Source organism: Camelina sativa, chromosome 14 (assembly GCF_000633955.1).
Source record: "Camelina sativa cultivar DH55 chromosome 14, Cs, whole genome shotgun sequence".
NCBI lineage: Eukaryota > Viridiplantae > Streptophyta > Magnoliopsida > Brassicales > Brassicaceae > Camelina > Camelina sativa.
The window spans coordinates 21,521,024-21,543,550 of NC_025698.1; the positions used below are offsets into that span (position 1 = coordinate 21,521,024).

Below are 22,527 nucleotides of genomic sequence, written 5' to 3' on the forward strand. Positions count from 1 at the left end.
ATAAAAAAAAAAAAAAAAAAAAAAAAGGAAGGATGACGTTGCATTAAAAAGATGCATATATCGATGTAAAAAAAAAGAAAAGAAGAAGCATATATCAGATTTTACATTAGTCATAAATTCATAATCTTAATTAAGTGTATTAATAACGTGATAAGATACATTACATGACATACAAATATATGTATCCAGTTAAGTTTTATTTTTATTTTTTCAGCAAAAATGATATATATTAATGATTGAAAATAATCGTTATACAATTGCTTGGAAAGCCAAGACAGTGAAGAAAAACAATTTGAATAAAAATTACAATTAGTACAACCAAACTTTGCTAAATAATGCGCAGCATAATTACATATTCTTGGAGAAAAAACAAATCGTGTATTGTCGAATTGAGTAGTCTAATACTTGATGTCGTAAGTTAAGTTTTATATAAGCTGAAATATGATAAAGAAACAATGTCGTTTACTACCATCTATGATAAGATTCGTCAACTCATTTAGCTAATATGGTCATGTTAACTTAACTATAATAAATCGCACCGATGTACTTGGTTTAGGATCAGTTCGACTCACAGGAGAAGCTGCGTAAGCGAAAGTTTAAGATCTAAAATTTTGAAAACCTTTTTACTTAGAAATCTATTAAATAATATATATATATATATATATGTAAAAGGCCTTTTTTAACCAAAAATATAAAATGCCTTTAAAAATAAATTGTGGCCTTTTAGAAAACCTAAAACTTTTAAACACTAAATATGCGGTTACAACATCCATTAACCGCAAATCCAGTTTTTCTCTTATAGCCAGACTTAGCAAATATCTAAAAGTCGTTGCATCCATCACAAGGGAGTATGTCTCCTCATAATCTATTCCTGGTCTTTGAGAGAATCCTTGTGCTACAAGCCGTGCTTTATATCTCACGATTTCATTACTCTCATTTATCTTTCTTACAAAGACCCACTTATGTCCTACTGGCTTTATATAGAATGGTGTCCTTAAGATCAGACCAAACACATTCCTTTTCTTTAAAGAGTTTAACTCCACGTCAATGGCTTCTTTCCATTTTAACTAATCTTTAATTTGAGTGGACTCTAATATAGACGTGGGTTCATGATCCTCATTTATCTCAAGTGCTACCTTGTATGCAAATAAGTCATCAATGTCGACATTCTTACGGTTCCATTGTATTCCAGACATGATATAATTGATTGAGATCTCATTATTATCAATACCTTCAGGTCCTTGAGGTTCAGCGTCCCAAACCTCATTCGGTACCTTAGGATTTGCCGCGGCCATGTCTATTATTTCCTTAACCCCGGATTGATTTGCACCTTTCTTAGTTTTCCGAGAGTTCTTATCTTTGGAACCTAATGGTCTACCTCGTTTCAAACGGGCTTTAGACTTTGTAGCAACTTGATTATTGTGTTCCTTCTGAACATCGATACGTACTAGTGTATTACAAGCTGGCTGGTATGTACGATTTTGTTACTCTCTTTGGGTCAGCAAAGGAATCTGGCAATTGAATAGCTAGCTTTTGCAAATGTATAATCTTTTGGACCTTTGCATCACAGGCTAGAGTCCGAGGATCTTTCCAATTTATGGATGTTTGATTCCATGATATTTCTTTAACCATCTTGTTATTCTCTCCACCCAACATAGGAAATTCGGATTCAGCAAACTGACAATCCGCGTATCTAGCCTTAAATAAATCACCCGTAGTTGGCTCAAGATACTTAATAATGGTGGGAGAATCATATCCAACATATATTCCCATCCTCCTTTGAGGTCCCATCTTTATTCTCTGTGATGGTACAATCGGTACATATACGGCACACCCGAATATCTTTAGATGGGATATGTCTGGCTCACGACCCGTTAGTAATTGGGATGGCGAATATTTATTCTCACTAGATGGCCTGATGCGTATAAACTCTGTTGCATGTATTACTGCGTGTCCCCAAGCCGACACAGGAAGCTTCGACCTTAGGAGTAATGGTCGAGAAATCAATTGGATCTGTTTAATGAAGGATTCAACTAATCTATTTTGTGTATAAACATGTGCCACAAGGTGTTCCACACTTCCCCCCATGAACATACAATATTCATTAAACGCTTGGGATGTAAATTCACCAGCATTATCTAAACGTATAGTCTTAAGTGGAAAATCTCTTTAATTACTTTTCCTGGTGATGGTCTTATAATGAGTTTCCCTTGTGTACATGCTACACACGTGAGATTTTAGGGATAACTCTTCTCTTTTTAAGAGTGTGCCCATTTGAATTTATAATTAGCTTACGCATCATGTTAGAACCCGGATGGCCAATCCGGTCATGCCATAAAGTGAATTGTTCATTGAACCTTTTGTTCATTGCCAATTTAGACTCTATCATATTAACCTTAGCATGGTAAAAACCAGTAAATAATGCGGGTATAGTCTCTTAGGATTTTCTTAGATCCTTGGGTGATTTCAATAATGTATAGGAACTCTTGGTTTCCTTTACCCTTAGTTTCAACATGTAAACCATTCAAACGAATGTCTTTAAAACTCAATAAGCTCCTTTTGAGCTGGGTGAATATAGGAATCACTTAGTTCAAGATGTGTGTCTGGCCGTAGCCTTCAATAAAACTTGCTATACCCGCTATTGGGCTAATATTGGCATTTTTCAAAATGAGATTATGCAAAATATCTCTTATCATTCAAAATTGTGTGGCTTGATCCACTATCCACCACAATCATATTCTTGTCCTCAACCATTCTTAATATGGACAAGAATTATGTTTTAGCCATAAAAACATAACAAATGCATATTTAAAGGTAATAATATAATTGAATTTAAACTAAACTCATAATTCAATAAAATTCAAAGCATAAAACATAGAAATTAAACCAAGACAATTTTAAATTTAATTATCCTCTCCTAGACAATCTGAAGTCTTATAATCCAATTGGTCATCATTCTCATGGTTGAAATCTTCTTCCCCATCGAGATGAACCAGGTTAGTTTCTGGATTCTTTTTCAAACTCTCTTAATAGAGATCAACAAGGTGCTTAGGAGTTCTGCATGTCTTTACCCAATGATTTTCCATACCACACCTATGGCAAGTGGACTTGGTCTTATGTTGCGATTTAAATTGCCTGCGGCCTCTACCCCGACCACGACCGAAGCCGAATCAGTTTCCACGGCCTTGACCACCAAAATTGTGTCATTGATAGGTCCCACGACCAGGACGACCACGTCCACTTCTCCCATGGCCACGGCCACACTTGTCCCTGTGGACATAGTTAGACTCTTTAGTCTCTTTTGGCTCTTTAGGCTCTTTAGGATTTTTCTTTGCCATGTCAAATCGACTTTGTGGGCTTCCGGTAATGGGCAGAACCAGGAGGTCTCATTGCACTGTTCATTAGCAACAACTCAATTGTTTTGCTCAGCAAGCAGCAAACAAGAGATGAGACTTGCATAAGTTCTGAAACCCTTTTCACGATACTATTGCTGAAGCAGTATGTTATTGGTGTGAAAGGTTGAGAATGTCTTCTCTAGCAAGTCTTCCTCAGTAACCTCCTTACCACATAACTTAAGGATTGAGACTATCTTAAATAGCTCTGAGTTATACTCATCCACGGTTTTAAAATCTTGGATCCTTAAGTTTTTCCAATCAAATTGAGCCTTTGGTAGGAGCACCATCTTTTGGTGTCCATATCTGTTTTTCAACTCTGTCCAAAGCTCAAGAGGATTCTCTATCGTAAGGTACTGGTTCTTGAAACTCTCAGCAAGATGATGGCGTATATGTAATATCGCCTTATATTTACTTCTTTCAGTGCAATCGTTATCATCCTCAATGCATTTGCATAGGTCCTTTGATTTCAGGTTGATCTTAGTATCTAATGCCCATTATAAAATACAAAACATGCACCCGATTATTGTCATGCAGTATTTGAGACCGAACCATGCAATTATTTTATTTTTAGGCCATGCGGTATTTAAGACCGAACCATGTCAATTGTTTTAGTGTAGGCCATGCGGTATTTGAGACCAAACCATGAATTTATTTTCGTTTGGGACATGCGGTATTTAAGACCGAAACATGCCGATTATTTTAGTAGATAGTGTCTTGTTTTATTACATAATTTTGTGGCCTATATTATGCATGAGAACAGTCCTAGATAAACATAAGATCTAGCATGCAATAATTTCCTTTTATTAAGTTTTTCCTTTTACTAAGGTTTTCCTTTTCCTATAAAATTTCCTTTTTCTTAAATTAGGATTAGGACAAAGTTTTAAGAAATATTTTCTAAGATTATAGGATAATGTCTAGAATTAATTTGGAATTTATCCTAATTTTGTTTTGATCTTTCATGCAAAACATATAATCAATTCCGATTTAAAGTTCTTAGATTTAGGGTTTGATTTTAAGCAAACAAACACCAAAATCGGATTCTAACAACCTAGAACAATCAGTTTAATATTCTCTTTATGACTTTCGAATTTAGGTTTTAGTTCTAAGGTTCTCATGCAATTGAATTCAACCAATCAATCAACAATAACAATCAGATTTAAACATTGTATAATCGGTTTAATTTTCAAACAATTTAAGTAGCCCTAAATCTCATAACAACCGATTTTAAAGTTTTAAAGTTTTTAGGGTTTTAGAGTTTAAAGCTTAGGGTTTTGTAGCGTAGGAAAAACCTTTTTTTTAGTCATATTAAAAATAAAATCGCTAAAGTAAAAATATGGATACTGTGCTAGAATTAACACAACGGCTGGTCACAACTAATAATATATTTCAAAAACACTTTTGGACGGTTCTTGTTTGATATATAATGTTAGATAAAATTCCATAGTGCGATGAATCTACTGATAAGAAAGGATTGTTGTGACTTGTGACTTGGTATAGTTTTGGAACTTTGTTCATATTGAGCTCGATAGATAAGATATGATTGAAGTAAAATGATGTCGGCAGTTACAACAAGTGTAGTGAGAAAGATATGCAATAACTCAAATCGGACATGAACTCATCATATTCAACTAATCTAAAGAAATCACCGACGAATCCTTTTGGGTTGTACTCTTGATTCCTAGGCCATTCGTGTGAACTCACGTTTTTTTAGACATTCAACATGTGCATTTCAAAATATATATATCTTCAACTGGTTGACCAAGAAAAGAAAAATCCTTTATTTAGTAAAACCAAATAAATATTTGTAACATTATAATATTAGTGTAGCTAAATCAATCGACGTGTCGACTCATGAAGGTCTATAATTCAAGTTGGTTAGGAAATCGTTGGGTCTGTCTATTTCTCCCACATGTCACTATTTGTATGACTGCTAGAGAAAGACATGTTGGATTGGCCAGAGACTATGGACTATATAAGCCTCTTTCCAATGGTTTTACATATCTTACTAACAATCATCTCTACTCAAAAAACGATACTAACAACACAATTCGAGCAAACACAACACTGGCGAACCAACTTGATCCCAACGAGGAAACCGGCAAAGGCCAATATTACTACAATGCCGAAGAAATAACAAGAATCATGAACGAGCCAGAATATTATCCGCCAGGTTACAACTTGTCTACTACTGCTATCTCGGCTATGGTGTCTGTGCTGACTGATGTTGTCTCCGGGGAAGCCGAACCCTCAGCTTCAGCCAGGTGGACAACGGGTCACACAATAGCAAGAGAAGAGTTTACTTTGCCTCCTCAACCATTGGTTACCGGTTCAGCTGGTATGTGTGCTTTACTAAACTTGAAAAAAAATATAGCCATTGTGTGCACTACTAACCAGTGAAACAATGACAGAAGAATGTGAAAGCTCAACGTCTATGGAGAAGCCAAAGAGATATAGAGGAGTGAGGCAACGACCATGGGGAAAATGGGCGGCAGAGATTCGAGACCCACACAAGGCGATGCGTGTTTGGCTTGGCACCTTCGAAACAGCCGAGGCTGCTGCAAGAGCGTATGATGCTGCGGCCCTCCGCTTTAGAGGCAGCAAAGCGAAGCTTAATTTCCCCGAAAATGTAGGAACTCACACGATTCAACCAGATTCTCACTTCTTGGAGAACTCAATGCAACCTCCTCTAACATACTTGGAACAATGTCCAAGTTTATCATCATCCTATGGATATATAATTAATTTTTTCTCTAGTAATAAAAGTCACGAATTGCCTTTCTTTTCCTCTACTCTTGCTCAAAAGCACCTCTTGATATTATCTTCTCTGAAGTCTGGACATCACCGGTTCTAACGGTTTATGGTTATAAATACTATGTCATTTTTGTTGACCACTTCACCCGGTACACATGGCTGTATCCGTTGAAAACAAAGTCCCAAGTCGCTCAAGTTTTTCATTTTTTCAAATCTCTGGTTGAAAACCGCTTCAAGACTACCATCACCACTTTATACTCTGACAATGGTGGAGAGTACATTGCTCTCAAACATTTTCTTGGTATACACGGCATCATGCATTTAACAACACCTTTGCACACTCTTGAACACAATGGCATTGCTGAGCGCCGCCATCGCTATATTGTCGATAGACTTGCTTTCCTCTCTCATGCGAGCATACCAACAACATATTCGACGTATTCGTTTGCTACTGCAGTATTCTTAATCAAGATATACGGAGCAGCAACCACCATTAATAGGCATGTTGCAGCCAAGAGAGGAGGAAAACCACTTTTTCACACAACCATGGACCGAGTATGACCAATACAACTACCCCTCGTATGGTTAATTCATATCAAGGCTTTGTATCTCTTTGTATTCAATTTGCGAGTTTATCACTTCTAATACAACTTGAATCCGATATTCTTGCCTTCTTTGTCTTCGAATGTTGTGAATATACAATTTGTGATCAAAGTCTTGTAATTAGCGTATGATTCTACATTACAGAATAAGAAAAAAAGATCCAGGTGTTACCTAAAGTCATAATTTATTCCCTTACGTAACAGTTTCATTTTTAGTTTTAGACATCTGTCACTTAAATAAAACCAATAAATCTCTATTTTCGTTTAACAAATATTTTTGTTGTCTACTATTCACAATCACACACACTCCCAATTTAGAGTGTTGACACCAATGAAATTGGAAGAGTAATTACAAATTAATCATTTAATAAACTACTCGTAAAGCCAATTTTTTGGTCATGGATATTGCTCGTAGTGTTACAAGGGATGGACGGCTCACCTCCTATCTGGCTAGGGGCGGACCGGCGTGGCTACATGAGAGAATTGAGGAGGAACGTTGCAGAAGAAACTGAGTTTACGGGAGGAATTTAGTTTGCTAATCCTACCTTTAATTGGTATGTTTCATTTTGTTTTGTTTTCGTTTGTAATACTCTCGATTTTCCCTTTGCTTTAATTCATTAGTTAAAAAAAAAACTACTCGTAAAGTAACCGTATTAATATGTTATTTTTATCATTTTTTTTTTGTTTTTGAAAAGTGTTTCATCTATAGTTCTTTATAATATCATAAACACATTATAACTATTAAAAAAAATAAAAATAAAATATCATTGAACTAATCCATTATAATTACTGTTTCTAGATACTATATTCATATGAAATGTCTTCTATTCAAACCATTCATCTATGTACAATACAAAAATTTTAAAATAAAACTTTTTTATCTAATTTTTATTATTATAATTGGAATCAGGCAAGAAAGTTTACCAATTAAAAATCTAAGTTTAAAAAACTCTTATTTGGGTTTAGGCCCATTAGCTTAATTCAGCCCACATTTGAGAGTCTCATAAAACCTAGATGGTCTTACTATAAATTGGAACTAGGGTTTTGAAGATCATTTCTCTCTTGCAGTCCTCATCGTTGGAGCATAGCAGCCGGAGGCCACAAGGTTTGTCTTACTCTCCTCCATTTTTCACTTCCACTAGCGTGAAGTCACCAGAAAATGTATATCTAGCTTAACGGTTCTCTCTAGTTTAGCGAATTTAGGAGTATTACTCTTTATCACTCTTGAATCTCTGTGTTTGAGTGTGGTACTGAAGCAATCATTTCATCATAATATAGATAGAAGCTTTTTTTCTTGATCTGATGATGGTGTTGTTTTATGGATGTGAGGGTAGAAGGAGAAAAATGTCTCACAGGAAGTTTGAGCACCCCAGACACGGTTCTCTTGGTTTCCTTCCCAGGAAGAGAGCCAACCGTCACAGAGGAAAAGGTTTGATTTTTTGATTCATTTGAACTTTCTGTTTCTGTAGATTCATTTTGTGTTTTGTTTTGCTTACACTCTATTTATTGGCTGGGATATCAGTGAAGGCTTTCCCTAAGGATGACCAAACCAAGCCCTGCAAGTTCACAGCTTTCATGGGTTACAAGGCTGGTATGACTCACATTGTCAGAGAAGTCGAGAAACCAGGATCCAGTAAGTATTATCTGTGTTCATCCTTATTCAGATGCATCTTTAGTGAGCTTCTTCGTATTAAAGTCTTGAACTTTGTGTTTTTCTTTTATTGTTGTGTAGAGCTTCACAAGAAGGAGACCTGTGAGGCTGTTACCATCATTGAGACACCCGCTATGGTTGTTGTTGGAGTTGTTGCCTATGTGAAGACCCCAAGAGGTTTGAGGTCTTTGAACACTGTCTGGGCACAGCACCTGAGTGAGGAGGTCAGGAGAAGGTTCTACAAGAACTGGGCCAAGTCTAAGAAGAAGGCTTTCACTGGATACGCCAAGCAGTATGAAACTGAAGATGGTAAGAAGAGCATTCAGACCCAGCTTGAGAAGATGAAGAAGTACGCTACTGTCATCCGTGTTTTAGCCCACACTCAGGTAATAATTGTTCATTGAATGTTTTGTTGATGTTCACATCTTCTGCACTATGTTCCTGCTTAAAATTCTTTGTTATCTCTAACTACAGATCAGGAAGATGAAGGGATTGAAGCAGAAGAAAGCACACATGATGGAGATCCAGATCAATGGTGGTACCATTGCCCAGAAGGTTGACTTTGCCTACAGTTTCTTTGAGAAGCAGATCCCAATTGAAGCTGTATTCCAGAAGGATGAAATGATTGATGTCATTGGTGTGACCAAGGGTAAGGGTTACGAAGGTGTTGTTACCCGTTGGGGTGTTACTCGTCTCCCACGTAAGACTCACAGGGGTCTACGTAAGGTTGCTTGTATCGGTGCCTGGCATCCTGCCAGAGTGTCCTACACTGTTGCTAGGGCTGGTCAGAATGGTTACCATCACCGTACTGAGCTTAACAAGAAGATTTACAGGTTGGGCAAAGTTGGTACTGAGGCACATTCAGCCATGACTGAATATGACAGGTTTGTAGAAACTTCTCTATTCTGGTCTTTTATTCTGTCTGTTTATGATCACTTATTTCTTCTGTAAGACAATGCTGACAGTTATGTTTTGGTTATGATATAGGACTGAGAAGGATGTCACCCCAATGGGAGGATTCCCACACTACGGTATTGTGAAGGATGACTACTTGATGATTAAGGGATGCTGCATGGGTCCCAAGAAGAGAGTTGTAACTCTGAGACAGTCATTGCTCACTCAGACATCCCGTCTTGCCATGGAGGAGATCAAGCTCAAGTTCATCGACACTTCCTCAATCTTTGGACATGGTCGCTTCCAGACTACCCAGGAGAAGAACAAGTTTTACGGCCGTGTCAAGCAGTAAGAGTCGTTGTGTTGATCACATTTCTTCTTAGAAAGTTTTATGTTGGGTATCTGTTGCTACTTGTCTAAGAGAGATATTATCCTTCAAACAATCCATTGCTGTTTTTGTTGTTTGTTTTTAGTTTTTACTATTTTGGAAGACAAAAATGTTATGCGTCTCAAGTTTTGAGTCTTTTAAGTTTTTTTGTGTTCTTTATCATTTATTGAAAATGAACCAGAAGCATTAAAAGACAACAATCAAACTTAGAAACCTTTTCTGCATCTGTCTGTCTTCAGTGCATTTGTTGTTGTTTGGAACTTGTCTAAAGGCTGTTGTTTAGGAATTACTAAAATATGTCCCCAAAACCACAATTTTGTGTGCGTACAATTTTGCATGACATTTTTATTTTTGTAGCTTCTAAATGCAACTTTGCAGAGAGAAACATACAAAACGATGAATGATACAATATTACTGAGATATCTCTACTAGTACTTCCTTTCTTATGGTCTTTATATTACCATTAAATGTTGATTCCACAAAATCAAGACAAACAATTAAAACCAACACAAGTTTAAGACAAATAGAGAGCAGAAAGAGTACGAAAGAGCAGCGGAGTTTTGATTAAAAAGCAAACATACATTCATTAATCCTCACCAAACCCTAATGTTATTAGAGGAGAGAGAGAGAAAGAGAGAGAAGCGTTTTAGCGATTCTAAATCGTCTGTAGCTGGGAAAAGGAGATTCTGATAATTGATCCGCCTAGAGAAGTCGCGTGCTTGCACACCAATGCTTCCGCAGCTTCCTCCTCACTCTCAAACTGTACCAGAGCTTGCTTTTTCCCGTTCATCTCAAACACTTTTGTGTTCACTATTGCCCCGTGTTCTTGCACATGGTTCACCACTTCCTCCTCTGTCACGTCTTGAGGAAGTGTCGACAGGTGAATCATCTTTGTAGGGGAGCAGCAATAGCGGTAGTTCTTTGCAGCATTGCGGTTGAAGCGGTTCAGGTTCGAGTTTACATAATCATGGGAGTCTGTGCCTGGTGTTATATTTGGATGCTTCGAGAAGTTTACTTCTAGCCGCTTACCAAACAGCATCGCTCCCTGCAAAGAAACACAAATTAACATTTCCATTATACATCTTCGTAACTCAGAACTTGTCCCAAGTGCAATCTCAAATGCGCTTATATTGACAAAAAAAGGGTAAAGACAAACTTTGAGGAAATGTACTGCAAGTTCAGCTTGGAAACCATCACCCATTTGGACAAGGGCGTGGTCAGGTTTGTTCCGAAGAAGCTTAATCCTTACAATGTTCCCGTAAAGAGAAAACAGATTGAATAGCTTATCCTCATCAATACTCTGAAACAAATGAAAACTGGTAAGGCCGGAAAATATTGTAAGAAAAAAACAAGTTGTCAAAAGCAGAAGGGGAAATGACCAACTTACATCCGCATTCAGATTGGAGACAAGCAATGTACACCTATCATTTGTGCCAGTTATACCCGGAGGCAAGCCTCCTCCAAAGGCAGCTGCAATTGCGGCTGTGTTTGCCATCTAGTATCAAAGTAATAGCACATAGATGAGACAATTATGCATATAATTGAAACTTTTAATGAAATCACGAATAGACTAGAAGGTTCAATCAATTAAAGGGAGCTATTTAGAGAACATATTTGAGAGAAAAATGATCATGGCGATATCTTGACCAAAAGTGTTGCTAAAACTGTGTATCAAGCTTAGCTTTACCCACCTGAGGATATGCCACTGAAAAAAAGAAAAATATGAATTAGCAAAAAAGACCATATTATAGAAGAACAACACATAAATACTTTCATGTGATACATACCTCCTACATCACCATAGCCGCCAGGCTGCAAGAGAAGAAAATCAGAACATTAAGACCGCATAAAAGTATACAAAGCGTATGTATTTAATTAATAAAGCAATTCATACATGCGATGATCGGCCTTTTTGCTCTGCTGGCAGGTTTGGGTTTGTATAATCCCTATATAAAGGCAAAACAAATCAGTTTTATGAACACCAATATAATATCAGATTGCATAACCGCTGAGAAGATGGAAAGCCAGACTGAAGACATAATCCATACCTAGATCGATCATTGTTGTAATTTACTTGCAGCTCCTCAAGACTGAAGATGAAAGAATTAATCAATACTGGCAACACTAGCGCAAAAAATAGTAGAGACTAACAAAGTAACAATAACAGTCACTAATAACATAAATAAGCAAACAGTGCATACTTTGAGAACTGGATATCCAACTGACAACACCCATCATAGATGTTACGACCCTGCCACAAAGAAGATGACATATATTATTTCAGTTATTAGTAAGGTAAGGCAGAACTAGAATTCTTTTGGGTAAAAAAGTTTATAAAAAGGTCTCGTAGACAAGCACCTGTAGAGCAGTTCTAGCAGAGGCAGCACACTGTTGTACCTGATACTGTATAAGAGCTTGAAAGCCTAAAGAGTCCACAAACAAGCTTAAAGTTAAAAATCATCAAGCTACTAAATGGAAATAAACAAAATTTTCAGAGAAATATTGTATCCCTACAAAAAAGAGGCCAATAACACATGAAAAAAAGACAAACTGTAACCAACTAGTAGAAAATCCAATCCAATATAAGAGCTAAACCGAATAGAAGAGAGAAAGATAGAGAGAAAAGAAACGCGGAGAAGCTGACCAGCAGACTTCTGGAAAGTGACGAGCTTCTCGACAAATCCATAAGGAGAAAAAACTTGATGCAGCACGTCAACAGTAATTGGATACAGCATGTGATGGATAGTGACTAAGAGAATACGATTCGGCTGTACATGATCGACCATCCCACAGCAAACCACCAGTCAGACAAAAGACGGAAAGAAGATAGAAAGAAAAGAAGAAGTGACGGTTAAGAACCACGAGGGAGATGTAAGCTCCTCATTTGACATAAATGAAACGACAAGACAAGATATATAAAACAACATGCTTTGTCATGTAAATTAATGACGCTAACTAAATGGGGTAAAAATTTACAAACCTCGTCTTCCCGTCCATGAATATTCTGCTCTATAGTTGTCAACTCTTGATGAGAAGAGAACTGGACATACACATTCCTACCTCTAAAAATGCAAAGAAACGTCAGAAAATAAAAAAAAAAAAAGCTAACAATAAAGACAGGAGAAAAGGACTGTGATAGAGTGGTCAAAAAACAAACCTTATAGTTGGCTGCACATTAGTAAAAAACTGAAGGGCACTGACTGCTGAAGGAACATCTTGCATTTGGAGAAGAGCCTTTCAAACAAAGTAATCTCCCATTAAGCCATAAGTTTCCTCATTAGACAGAAAACACAAGAAAGTAGGGTTTTTTTGTAGAGAAACCTGATTCTTGGCCCTGAGCATGACAAGCTTAGTTATAACCCCAAATGGTTGAAAAAGCTGAAGCAAATCATTCTGATGAAACAAACAAATAGAAAACAAATTATTGCTTGGGAACAAACAAAAAAAAAGGGTTAAATACAATCAAGAGAGGAAGAAGAAGAAGAGGGTTTAAATATCTTTACTTCAGAAATCTCATGACCAACATTACGAACATGAATGACTTTGGAAGATTCAGCCATTTTTCAAAAGACCTGTAAAAAAAATCAACCAAGACAAACCTATTTAGAGTAGGATACAATCAATCAATCAATCAATCAATCAATCAATTTTTTTTCCCGCTCACGAAATAAAAATCAATACTTATTCATTTCCAATTTTACAACACAAAGTAGAGAGATTCAGAAAAAAGACTCCAATCAAAACAGAAACATCGATTAGAGAAAATACACAACATTGGAAGGAATCGATGAGAGTAATCGAATCAAAGCCAAGAAAACATGAAAAGAAAAGAAAGAAAAAGTATATCCTAATCGGCTAAGGGAAACAACACATACTGAGACAGAGAGAGAGAGACAGAGGAAGAGAGAGAGAGAAGTTGGCTCGCCTTAGAGAGAGGAGAGAGGGAGAGAGAATCTGAGAGTGTAGATCGAAGGAAGGGAAGGGAAGGGGGGCTCGAGATTGAGAGAGAGAGAGAGAAGGGTGTCTCGTTGTCTGTCTCGTCGTCAATGCGCTCTCGTTGAGCTTGCTTTAACCCTATCTCTCTCTCTCTATCTATCTACTAATTTTTCCTTTATACTATCGACTTCTTTTTTTCCGTGCCTCTTGTCTCTTTTGGCCAAACCCTTTTTATTATTGTTATTATTATTATTTTTTTCCAATAAATAACCTTCACACTTTTTATTTCTAATACTCTTCTCAAATTAATAAAGGTAGATGGTAAAAAAAAAAAAAGACACTTTCAGAATGTTAGTTCTCCTAATCTATGTTGCATAGAAATTTTTTTTAGGTATGTTTCCCATTTCCAAAACATTTCAGAAACTCATAGAAACACAGAAACAAGACACAAAAACTTATGGAAACACGATTCCTAAAAATCAAGAAAAAAAACACGATGTAAACTCTGTTTTCGTTTTGGAAACACGACATAAACTTTTTTTTTAGTTTAGAAACCTAATAAATAAAATAATACGAAAATATATATTCACAATAAATATAAATATATAATATTATTAGTGATTTAATTCAACTATTAATATTTATGTTTTGAATTTGTGTTGTTTTAAGTATTTCGTTTGATATAGGTTTTATGTTTGGTGTTATATTATGTATACACATATATATCAAGATATATATACATATGTTTCAAAAACGTTTTCATTTCTTAATTTTAGAAAAATATCGTTTCCCGTTTTCGAAACGTTTTGCTTCTGCGTATCTGTTTCCGAAACATTTCGCTTCCGCGTATCCGTTTCCGAAACGTTTTTCTTCTGCGTATCCATTTCCGTTTCCATGCAACCTAGCTCCTAGTCTTTTTTTCTTTTTAAAAATTCAGTTTTTCTTTTATAAAATTAATTTTCTTTTACGCCATTTACTTTAGCTGAATAACTGCATTTTTTATTTTATTTTTTAAAATTTTGAAATTTTTTTTTATTTTTTCCCAAAAAAACCGTGCATAATATACCAGATCATTTTAAACTCAAACTATTTTATATTAGACTATGTTTCTAAAAATTAAAAATTTATGTAAAAATAAGCAAAAAACATAAACTTCAGAAACAAAAAAATAGAACTTTTAAGAACTTTGTTATATAGTATATCATTAAAAAAATGTGAAACCTAACATTTATTTATATTTTAGAGGGTTTAAAGGTAAAATTACATACACAATCACAATTACAATTTAGAGAATATGCACTAACTAACCATCAAAATGTTAAATTTTTTAGTATAAATTTATCTAAGAATGAAGGAGATATTTATTTACTTTTTTTTTGGATTTGGAATATTTATAAATTGTGTAATTATAATGTCTAAATCTAACTGAGTTAGCAACTGACGAAAACTAGACATAGCGGTGTTTGGTCAACTAGACATGACTGCAGTTTATTAGGTTGAGTGTTGTTCTTGGTCAACGGTGTTTGGTATGACCGTCTAGTGGGGCTGGAAATGGTGGTGTGATAATGTTTTCGGAAGTACTGGTAAATGTCGAGACAAAATTAAATTCATTAAAGACCTTGCTAATTAAGGAGATTGGAGGTGCGGACAGGGTTATGGGGAGTCTCCGATCAACCCCTGTACGGGTAGACTACATGATTACTTGGAATATTCCTTCGATTGGTTGGATGAAGATGAATACAGGTGGAGCATTTCGTGGCAATTCTGGGATGGCAACGACAGGTGGTGTGTTGTGGGATAGTTCGGGAGAGTAGAGGTGTGATTTTTCTCTTTGGATTGGGATATGTTTGGCTCCTTTGGCTGAACTGTGGGGAGTCTACTATGGGCTACATATTGTTTGGGAGAAGCGTATGACCCGTCTAGAGTTGGAGGTTGATTTGAAAGAGGTTGTACAGGTGTATCCATATTTTACACACATATAGGAAGGCAAACGGTTTTGTAGATGGTTTGACCAACTACGCTTTTTCTTGAATTTAGGTTTTCGTGCTTTTGAAATTGTACAGGATTGTTTTTTTTCATTTTTGACGGATGTGTTAAGAGGCACAACAACTTCTCGCGTGTTTGTGTTTAAGTTTTTGTTTTTAATAAAATAGGGAAAGCATTGTCTTCCAAAAAAAAAAAAATTACAAAAACTAGACTTTATAATCCCACAGCTGTCAATTATTATTATTTTTTTTAACAAAAAAAACTAGACTTTATACACTATAAATATTTTATTTTATTACTTTTCATTCTACGCAATGTACTTTAAGATATATGCGCAAACACGTGGACTATTATTTCACATAACATTTGTTTTCCTAAATAGGTTTATGTTTTGAATTGAATATATTTTGTTTGTTTTTTAGTATATGTACAACTTTATTACTTTATTTAATACTATGTGTAGAGATATATATTTAATTCATCATTTATTTTACCTTTTTATGTCTTATTAGTAAAAGATGTTACATGAATTTTTCCTTCTAAGTTGATGGCACACCCATTCAGCAAGGTCACCGTTTTAAGCTTGATGCAAACAAAAAAGGACATCCTCGTTGGCAGAATTAGTTCTCTCAAGAATGCCAAAGCCAAGCTTATCTATGTTCCCCGGGATAATCTGGAGCCAAGAGAAACGTGCTCATATTCCAAGAGACATACGTATGGAGTTGACTAATTAACTCACAATCAACAGTTACAGTTTCTACGAGAATGGATTCACCGGAGAAAAGAGAACTATATAGAGGTAATACATCATACATCATACAAACAAACAAATGGAAGAGATATATATATGAGCATACAACTGTTGGGACACACATGTTATCTACAGATTCTTTGGAACCTCTTTTACTCATGTGATTACATGAGGAGTTCAGTGGCTTCGTCTTCCCATTTTACGTCTTTAATCCAGTTTTCTTGTGTGTATTCTATGAAAATTTCTTTACCACTTGTGAAATCTAACGGAAAGCTTCTTCAGCTTTGGACACTGTCCTTCAACCATGAAGATAGTAGAACATTCCAATATATGCTTTCAACTCAGGTAGATGGCTCAGAGGTAAGCTCTCTAGTTTCCCAAATGGTACAATAATACCTACCTGTCCTTCTGTAGCTTCTTCTTCCTTGATTATCTATACTCTAGTTGCCTTGAGGAACCAACTTCGAGATCAATAAGGTTTGGAACAAACAACAGCCAAGTCAATCCTTTAGATCATTTCCACAATACATTGATTTGCTTTGAACTCGTCAGGACAAACAGAAAGCGTTAAAGGGACTTTAAGTAATCAAACCCCATTTCAGAAAATTTAACTAATAAAACAAACATTAGAGAAAAATGATTTTTGCATTCATCATGTATACGGCCACTTTTGCTTAGAGTACATATTTCCTTGGATCAAACTAACAGATAACATAAATTTAAATACCAATTTCTCAACTCAAGCAAACGGCATGTCATACTAGGCATCGAGACACCCAATGTGACTTCTGACCGTAACATAAATCAGTCAGAAGGTCTGCGTATAGTAAACCGTGAAAAGAGAGTAAGATAACGTTTACCATTTGATCCTCATTTGATTCTTCTCTCTCATCATTGGTCGTTGCAAAGCTGAAATCAACTGGACTCCTAAACTTTGCCAAGTAAGGGCAACCGCGAGTGAGGAAACTCCACACGACTTGTGAGATGTCTGTGACACAACTCAGAATCTGCCTAGACTTTTCTTTGATGTCTCTGTGTGAATTTGGGGTTTCAAGCGTAAGACATTTGGTGCATTTGTATGTAGTTTCTACAGATGATTCCATCGAAAACTTCAAGGCCAGATCTAACAAGGATTCTCCAGCATTTTTCCAGAAACTTGTGGCAGATATAGCAAAAGAAGGTTCTGCCGAAAAGAGATGGTGAGAAGCACAAGCAAGGAAGAAAGAGTAGGCTGCACTTATCCTGCTCATCTCAAAAGCCTTCCCCATGTCAGTTTCAGAATCAATGGAACGGATTTTGTAGGCAGTAGCCAGAGTAATGTAAGCATTCAAAGCAACGTGGTGACACGGATGTAACCACAGATGATGAGGCTGCGATGAATCTGCTCTGATTTGGATGCCGTGATGCAGCACACTTTCAATCTTTTCACAACATGTTTTGCGATTTACGTTGTCTGATAGAAAATCATCTATGGCTCCTTGGATATGATCAGACATCTTTCCCGCTGCTTTATCTGTGTTGGTGGTTCCATGAAAGTGACCAACAGTTGTTTTCTCAGGCTCCACGGCAACTACCCCCTGGATGAATGCATCATATATGTATTAGCTATCTTAAGAACCCTTCTTAAACAAGCTCCCAATTACTCAAACTCAAACTAAGACATGCAACATGAAGTCCAAAGAGATTGTCAAATTGTTGGCCAATCTATAACAAACATATTAATAAGCTGAAACTTCGTCAAAAGAGTTATGTTCTGAGGCCTCTGCTGTATGCACAACAATTTTGATTAATTAATACCTCTAAAATAGAGTCCACATAAGCCGGAGGTGATGCCACACATCGTCCACAGTTACACATAAACCGATATTTCGACCACGAATCTGACTGCCTCAATCCCTAATGATAAAGAAAGGAATACACTTTTAGGCAGATAAACAATCTACCAAGCTAGAGAGTGATGATTTCTCTAAAGAACAAACCGTGGGTTGAAGAAGGTCCATATACGATACAGTGATCTCTTCACCACTCTTGATCTTCTTAATACTTCTAACAATCACCTTTGGTCCATACCCCACTGTTCTTCCCTGCAAAAAAGACTAAACATTAAAATGGAGATACATCCAAATACATTTCAAGTGACGAGTCTTATGAAACTAGTACCAACTTGTTCTTGCAAGGAGCAAAAAGCCTTGGATTGGATTCGAAGTTGGATGATGTTTCTGTGTTGGTGATGATGTGAGGAATGGTTTTAGCAAAGGCAAGAGCAGCTTGATACGACGTCGTGGTGTTGACGAAACGGTAGCAAGAGTTTGGAGAGCAGCTATGGTTAATCCAAGAGAATCTTGAATCATAAAGAGCGATTCCAAGAGCAAGTCCTGTGCTATCTTGCACCTCAACGGCGTTTGTTAGCACAGAGCATATGGCTGCTTCTTCCAGCTCTGTGTTTTCCCGGTTAGACCTCAGAACGGTGGCTATGCAACTGGCGGCGTTCTGGATAGCGACGGAGAGGGAAGGATCAGACATGAGACGATGGTGATTCGTGAGAAGGCCATTAAGACGGTGCGGCGACGAGGAAGTGACGAGGACGGTGGAATTGAGGAGACGGAGAGCTGTACGGATGTCGGAAGGGAGAATTGGGGATATCTCCGGCGGGAATTGTGGGGAATCGATGGGAGAATCGGTGAGGGAGCATGCGGCGGAGCAGTAGTGAGGGTGAGGCGGAGCTTGGGGGAGAAGGGAGAAACAGGAAGAGCAGTGAGAGGAGAAGAAGGAATCGTAGAGAGAGGAAACGAGAGGAAAGAGTGGCGGATCAAATCTGTACCGATGTCGATGTCCTCCGCCGCGAGTATCTCCATCTCCGCCGTATATCACCGGTTTTACTCTGCTAGCTAGGATTCTTATTACTATATATATAATATAAGTAAATCAATTTGTCAGAATTTATATTTCTGAATACCGATGAGATTGATACAAGACAGTTTTTTTGATACAATTTATTAAATCAGACTCAGCCAGATTTTTAACTTTTTGGATGAGTTTTTAAAAATCATTCAAGTGATTCATTTAAATTTTAAATAATCTGTTAATTTATCATAAACGAACATCATTTTTTTATCTCCAATGAGATGATCCATCTTATTATAGAAACGAACAGAGCCATATAAATTCGAAGTTTCAAACTAAGGGGTTAGATTTAAGTAGGCATGAGCATTTGTGTATTTGGTTCCGGATATATCTACTTGGTTCTGGATATTTGGAGTATTTGAAGCAGATAAGTTATATAGTTTTAATAGATTTAGAAGTGTGATATGTTATTCAATCATTGATTTTAAAATATTTATCACGATTATGTGTTATTAGTTTTATGATTTATAAATTCTTGTTAAAATCTCATGTTATTCATTTAATGATTTGTTTTTGGACTTCAAAATCTATATTATGTTTTAAATGAATTTGAAAATGTAAAATAGAAAGATTTAAATCTAAGAATAAAATCTATCATTTCAAAATCCATGTTATTTCAATAACATTCATTCGATTATTTAGATTTTCAATTTAGATTTGGTTTGATTCTGGTTATTTTTCATATCTAAAATAGTAGAAGTTTATTAATTTTGAAAAATTGATTTAGTTTTGACTAATCTGTTTAAAAAGTTCCGGATATTTTGGTCTAAAGTTGATATTTATAGATTTATAATTGTCATTTTGGTAATTATGTTATATTTATTCTAAATTTCTAATTATAATTAATATTCAGACATATAATGTGGGATAATTCTGATATATATTCGGTTCTCGATTTGATATTGGTTCGGGTTCTGGTTCTTTCGTTTCCCAAATTGGCAAATTTAGTCTCCATTCGGTTAGCTCATCAGTTCTGATATTTAAAAAACAAAATTCGCTAATAAGACTAGGTTACGATATGGTTCAGTTTGTGATTGATTATTTTGGTTCGGTTTAACAAACTGAACATACCCCAGTTTGATGAGGAGTTTGCCTCTTAAAATAAGAAAAATGACTTGTTAGTCAGTGTGTTACACACATTTGTATAGGAAAACTAATCACTTCGCGGATGGGTTAGCAAACTATGCCTTTACTTTACTACCGTTGGGTTTTCATGCTTTTAAAACTATCTTGAACCTTTATTGAGGGAGGATTGTAATTTTTTCCTTTTTAATAAAACTACTGGGGATCTCCCCTGGTCTTTTACTAAAAAAAAGAAAAAATGGCTGGTACCATATATGAATATATTGACTACATATATGAATATATTGACTATGTACCTAGCAACAATTGACAAGGGCTTTTGTCACAAGGGATTGTTCATAGATGAATACGGTTTTCTTGGTTTCTCATATTTATTGCTTCACTTGCAAAGAATTCTCAATACGTTGAACGAGTTGGTTCGCTGGCAACGCACCCTCCTGCCAGAACACCAAAAGCAAACATGTCATGGAAAGTTAGGAATGTTAACTAAAACAAAACAACTCTTTTCTACTCTGGTTGGTGTTGAAGAACTTACGAAACGGTCCCAGAGTTTTCCATCTTTGAATAAGATGAATGTGGGTAAAGCCTCAATCTGGTATTTGTTAGCAAGACTTGGGTACTTCTCAGTATCAATTTTCACAACTGCAATCTTATCTTTCAGAGTTTCACTCACTTCATTAAGTATAGGTACCATAAGCTGACATGGACCACACCTGCAAAAAAAACACACACAACTCTGTAACCATATGAGAGAACGAAACATGAAACTTACAGAGACATATTGATATGTTAACAAATTGATTGGAACTGAACATAACTTACCATGTGGCATAGAAGTCTACTAGTAAAGGTTTGTGAGAGTTCTGCAACAAATCATCGAAAGAGTTGAAAGTTTGCTTCTTTGCTCTAACCTGCATCAAACCATCGCGCCACAAAGTTGGTCAATATGAACACTCTTACACACACACACACAAAAAAAACCAGATGAGCAAGCAATTTTAGCCATACTTGTACTAGAATTAGAAGTAAACAACATTACATCAGAACTATACACTAACATATATAATGACAAACACTTTCACAATGCTCATTGTCTAATTACAAATACTGATTCTTCCTTCAGATTACACAGAACATCTAACACCATGAAGCTATTCATTCAAAATGTGTTGGAACCAAGTCTCTAATGTTGTATATATTTCTGACTAATACAACATTTAATCAAAGTGTTACACTCTCTTTCTTTGTTTCAATTGGAATCAATCTCAGTGTTACATTATGTAAACTAAACATTACTGATTCTAACATTAGATATAAACAATGAATAATATGAAAAACACACAAACACCATGAAGCTACCGCTGGGTCATGGTTAAATCTTAAGAAACCAAGACATGAAGAACAAAATTTAATTCGTTCCAAAAAGCACAGGACAGTTCTACAAGGAAATAGAAAGATAGATTCATCAAATCGAGTGAATGAAGAGCTCACAGCGAGTGAAGGGAAGCGATTCGACGACGACGACGACGGTGATTGAACACTCTTGAACCGGCGAATCTGAGCAGGTAAGCGCAGAAATGAGAGAGAAGATAGCGTCGATGAAGGTGAAACGGAGTTAGAAGATTCCGGTGAGAAACGAGGATAGGCAAAGGCGGTGGGGAGAGAAATCGCCATTGAAAAAGAAGCTTCCGTGAAATTAATAACTTAGAGAAATTGTGACATTTCCGATTTGGATAACAAATCCGATTTGTAAGGAGAAAGTCAGAAGACGACGAGACAAATATATTTAGGGGTTCAGTTAACCGGTAGGATAAATAGGACTGAACCGATCAGTTTGCGGTTTGATCCCAAAAACTGATCGTTTAATTGTTTTGTTCACTCTATTAGAGTTACCTGATGATCCGTTTGCAATCTATATTATTACTAGGTTTGAGCCGGTGGTACACTATAGAATAATTTTTTTAAAAAAAATTTGAATATATTATAAATAGATCAAATTTCTTTGAGTTTTAATATAAATGTTACATTGTTATATATGTGTGTTCTTACAGTAATTAATAAAAAGGTTAAGATAGATATTTATTATATATTAAAATAACTCAAATGTGAAATAATCTATATCTGAATATACTTGTTTAGTTACAAAAATTCTAAAACAATTTTTAAAATATATATCTGTTTATAAA

At 35.9% G+C, this 22,527-nt stretch overlaps 4 protein-coding genes and 1 pseudogene across 4 annotated transcripts; 2 read left to right on the forward strand and 3 right to left on the reverse strand.

Annotated features, from left to right (window-relative positions):
- On the forward strand, positions 5,444-6,791 carry LOC109128777 (annotated as a pseudogene).
- On the forward strand, positions 7,782-9,826 carry LOC104742122 (60S ribosomal protein L3-1). Its single transcript, XM_010463091.2, has 6 exons — positions 7,782-7,853; positions 8,083-8,177; positions 8,271-8,381; positions 8,481-8,785; positions 8,874-9,283; positions 9,387-9,826. Exons 2-6 carry the CDS (start codon positions 8,093-8,095, stop codon positions 9,643-9,645), a joined length of 1,170 nt encoding a protein of 389 aa, XP_010461393.1. The 5' UTR covers positions 7,782-7,853; positions 8,083-8,092; the 3' UTR covers positions 9,646-9,826.
- LOC104742123 (polypyrimidine tract-binding protein homolog 3) lies at positions 10,117-13,783 on the reverse strand. Its single transcript, XM_010463092.2, has 15 exons — positions 13,607-13,783; positions 13,185-13,253; positions 13,003-13,074; positions 12,839-12,915; positions 12,662-12,743; positions 12,326-12,449; positions 12,040-12,104; positions 11,883-11,932; positions 11,730-11,771; positions 11,576-11,627; positions 11,469-11,493; positions 11,373-11,386; positions 11,069-11,176; positions 10,838-10,981; positions 10,117-10,726 (listed from the first exon to the last, which is right to left on the reverse strand). Exons 2-15 carry the CDS (start codon positions 13,239-13,241, stop codon positions 10,337-10,339), a joined length of 1,302 nt encoding a protein of 433 aa, XP_010461394.1. The 5' UTR covers positions 13,242-13,253; positions 13,607-13,783; the 3' UTR covers positions 10,117-10,336.
- Positions 16,981-19,323, reverse strand: LOC104742124 (protein SET DOMAIN GROUP 41-like). Its single transcript, XM_019235728.1, is given in 5 exon segments — positions 16,981-17,931; positions 18,152-18,250; positions 18,334-18,438; positions 18,515-19,164; positions 19,167-19,323. Coding segments are annotated over 5 exon segments (1,719 nt in total). The 5' UTR covers positions 19,210-19,323; the 3' UTR covers positions 16,981-17,109.
- On the reverse strand, positions 20,509-22,094 carry LOC104742126 (thioredoxin Y2, chloroplastic). The gene is made up of 4 exons (XM_010463093.2): positions 21,833-22,094; positions 21,164-21,252; positions 20,877-21,054; positions 20,509-20,778 (listed from the first exon to the last, which is right to left on the reverse strand). The coding sequence occupies exons 1-4, from the start codon at positions 22,013-22,015 to the stop codon at positions 20,713-20,715; spliced, it is 516 nt and encodes a 171-aa protein (XP_010461395.1). The 5' UTR covers positions 22,016-22,094; the 3' UTR covers positions 20,509-20,712.

What these genes read in the sequence shown, in the direction of transcription:
- LOC104742123 (XM_010463092.2), bottom strand. Translation starts at nt 13,241, where the DNA reads ATGGCTGAATCTTCCAAAGTCATTCATGTTCGTAATGTTGGTCATGAG. An exon ending in TGCTCAGGGCCAAGAATCAG is followed by an intron (nt 12,916 to 13,002) that starts GTTTCTCTACAA and finishes TTTGTTTGAAAG; the next exon opens with GCTCTTCTCCAAATGCAAGA. An exon ending in CACTTTCCAGAAGTCTGCTG is followed by an intron (nt 12,105 to 12,325) that starts GTCAGCTTCTCC and finishes TGGACTCTTTAG; the next exon opens with GCTTTCAAGCTCTTATACAG.
- LOC104742126 (XM_010463093.2), bottom strand. Translation starts at nt 22,015, where the DNA reads ATGGCGATTTCTCTCCCCACCGCCTTTGCCTATCCTCGTTTCTCACCG. An exon ending in ATCGCTTCCCTTCACTCGCT is followed by an intron (nt 21,253 to 21,832) that starts GTGAGCTCTTCA and finishes GGTTTGATGCAG; the next exon opens with GTTAGAGCAAAGAAGCAAAC. An exon ending in GTAGACTTCTATGCCACATG is followed by an intron (nt 21,055 to 21,163) that starts GTAAGTTATGTT and finishes TTTTTTTTGCAG; the next exon opens with GTGTGGTCCATGTCAGCTTA.
- LOC104742122 (XM_010463091.2), top strand. Translation starts at nt 8,093, where the DNA reads ATGTCTCACAGGAAGTTTGAGCACCCCAGACACGGTTCTCTTGGTTTC. An exon ending in CAACCGTCACAGAGGAAAAG is followed by an intron (nt 8,178 to 8,270) that starts GTTTGATTTTTT and finishes CTGGGATATCAG; the next exon opens with TGAAGGCTTTCCCTAAGGAT. An exon ending in AGTCGAGAAACCAGGATCCA is followed by an intron (nt 8,382 to 8,480) that starts GTAAGTATTATC and finishes ATTGTTGTGTAG; the next exon opens with AGCTTCACAAGAAGGAGACC.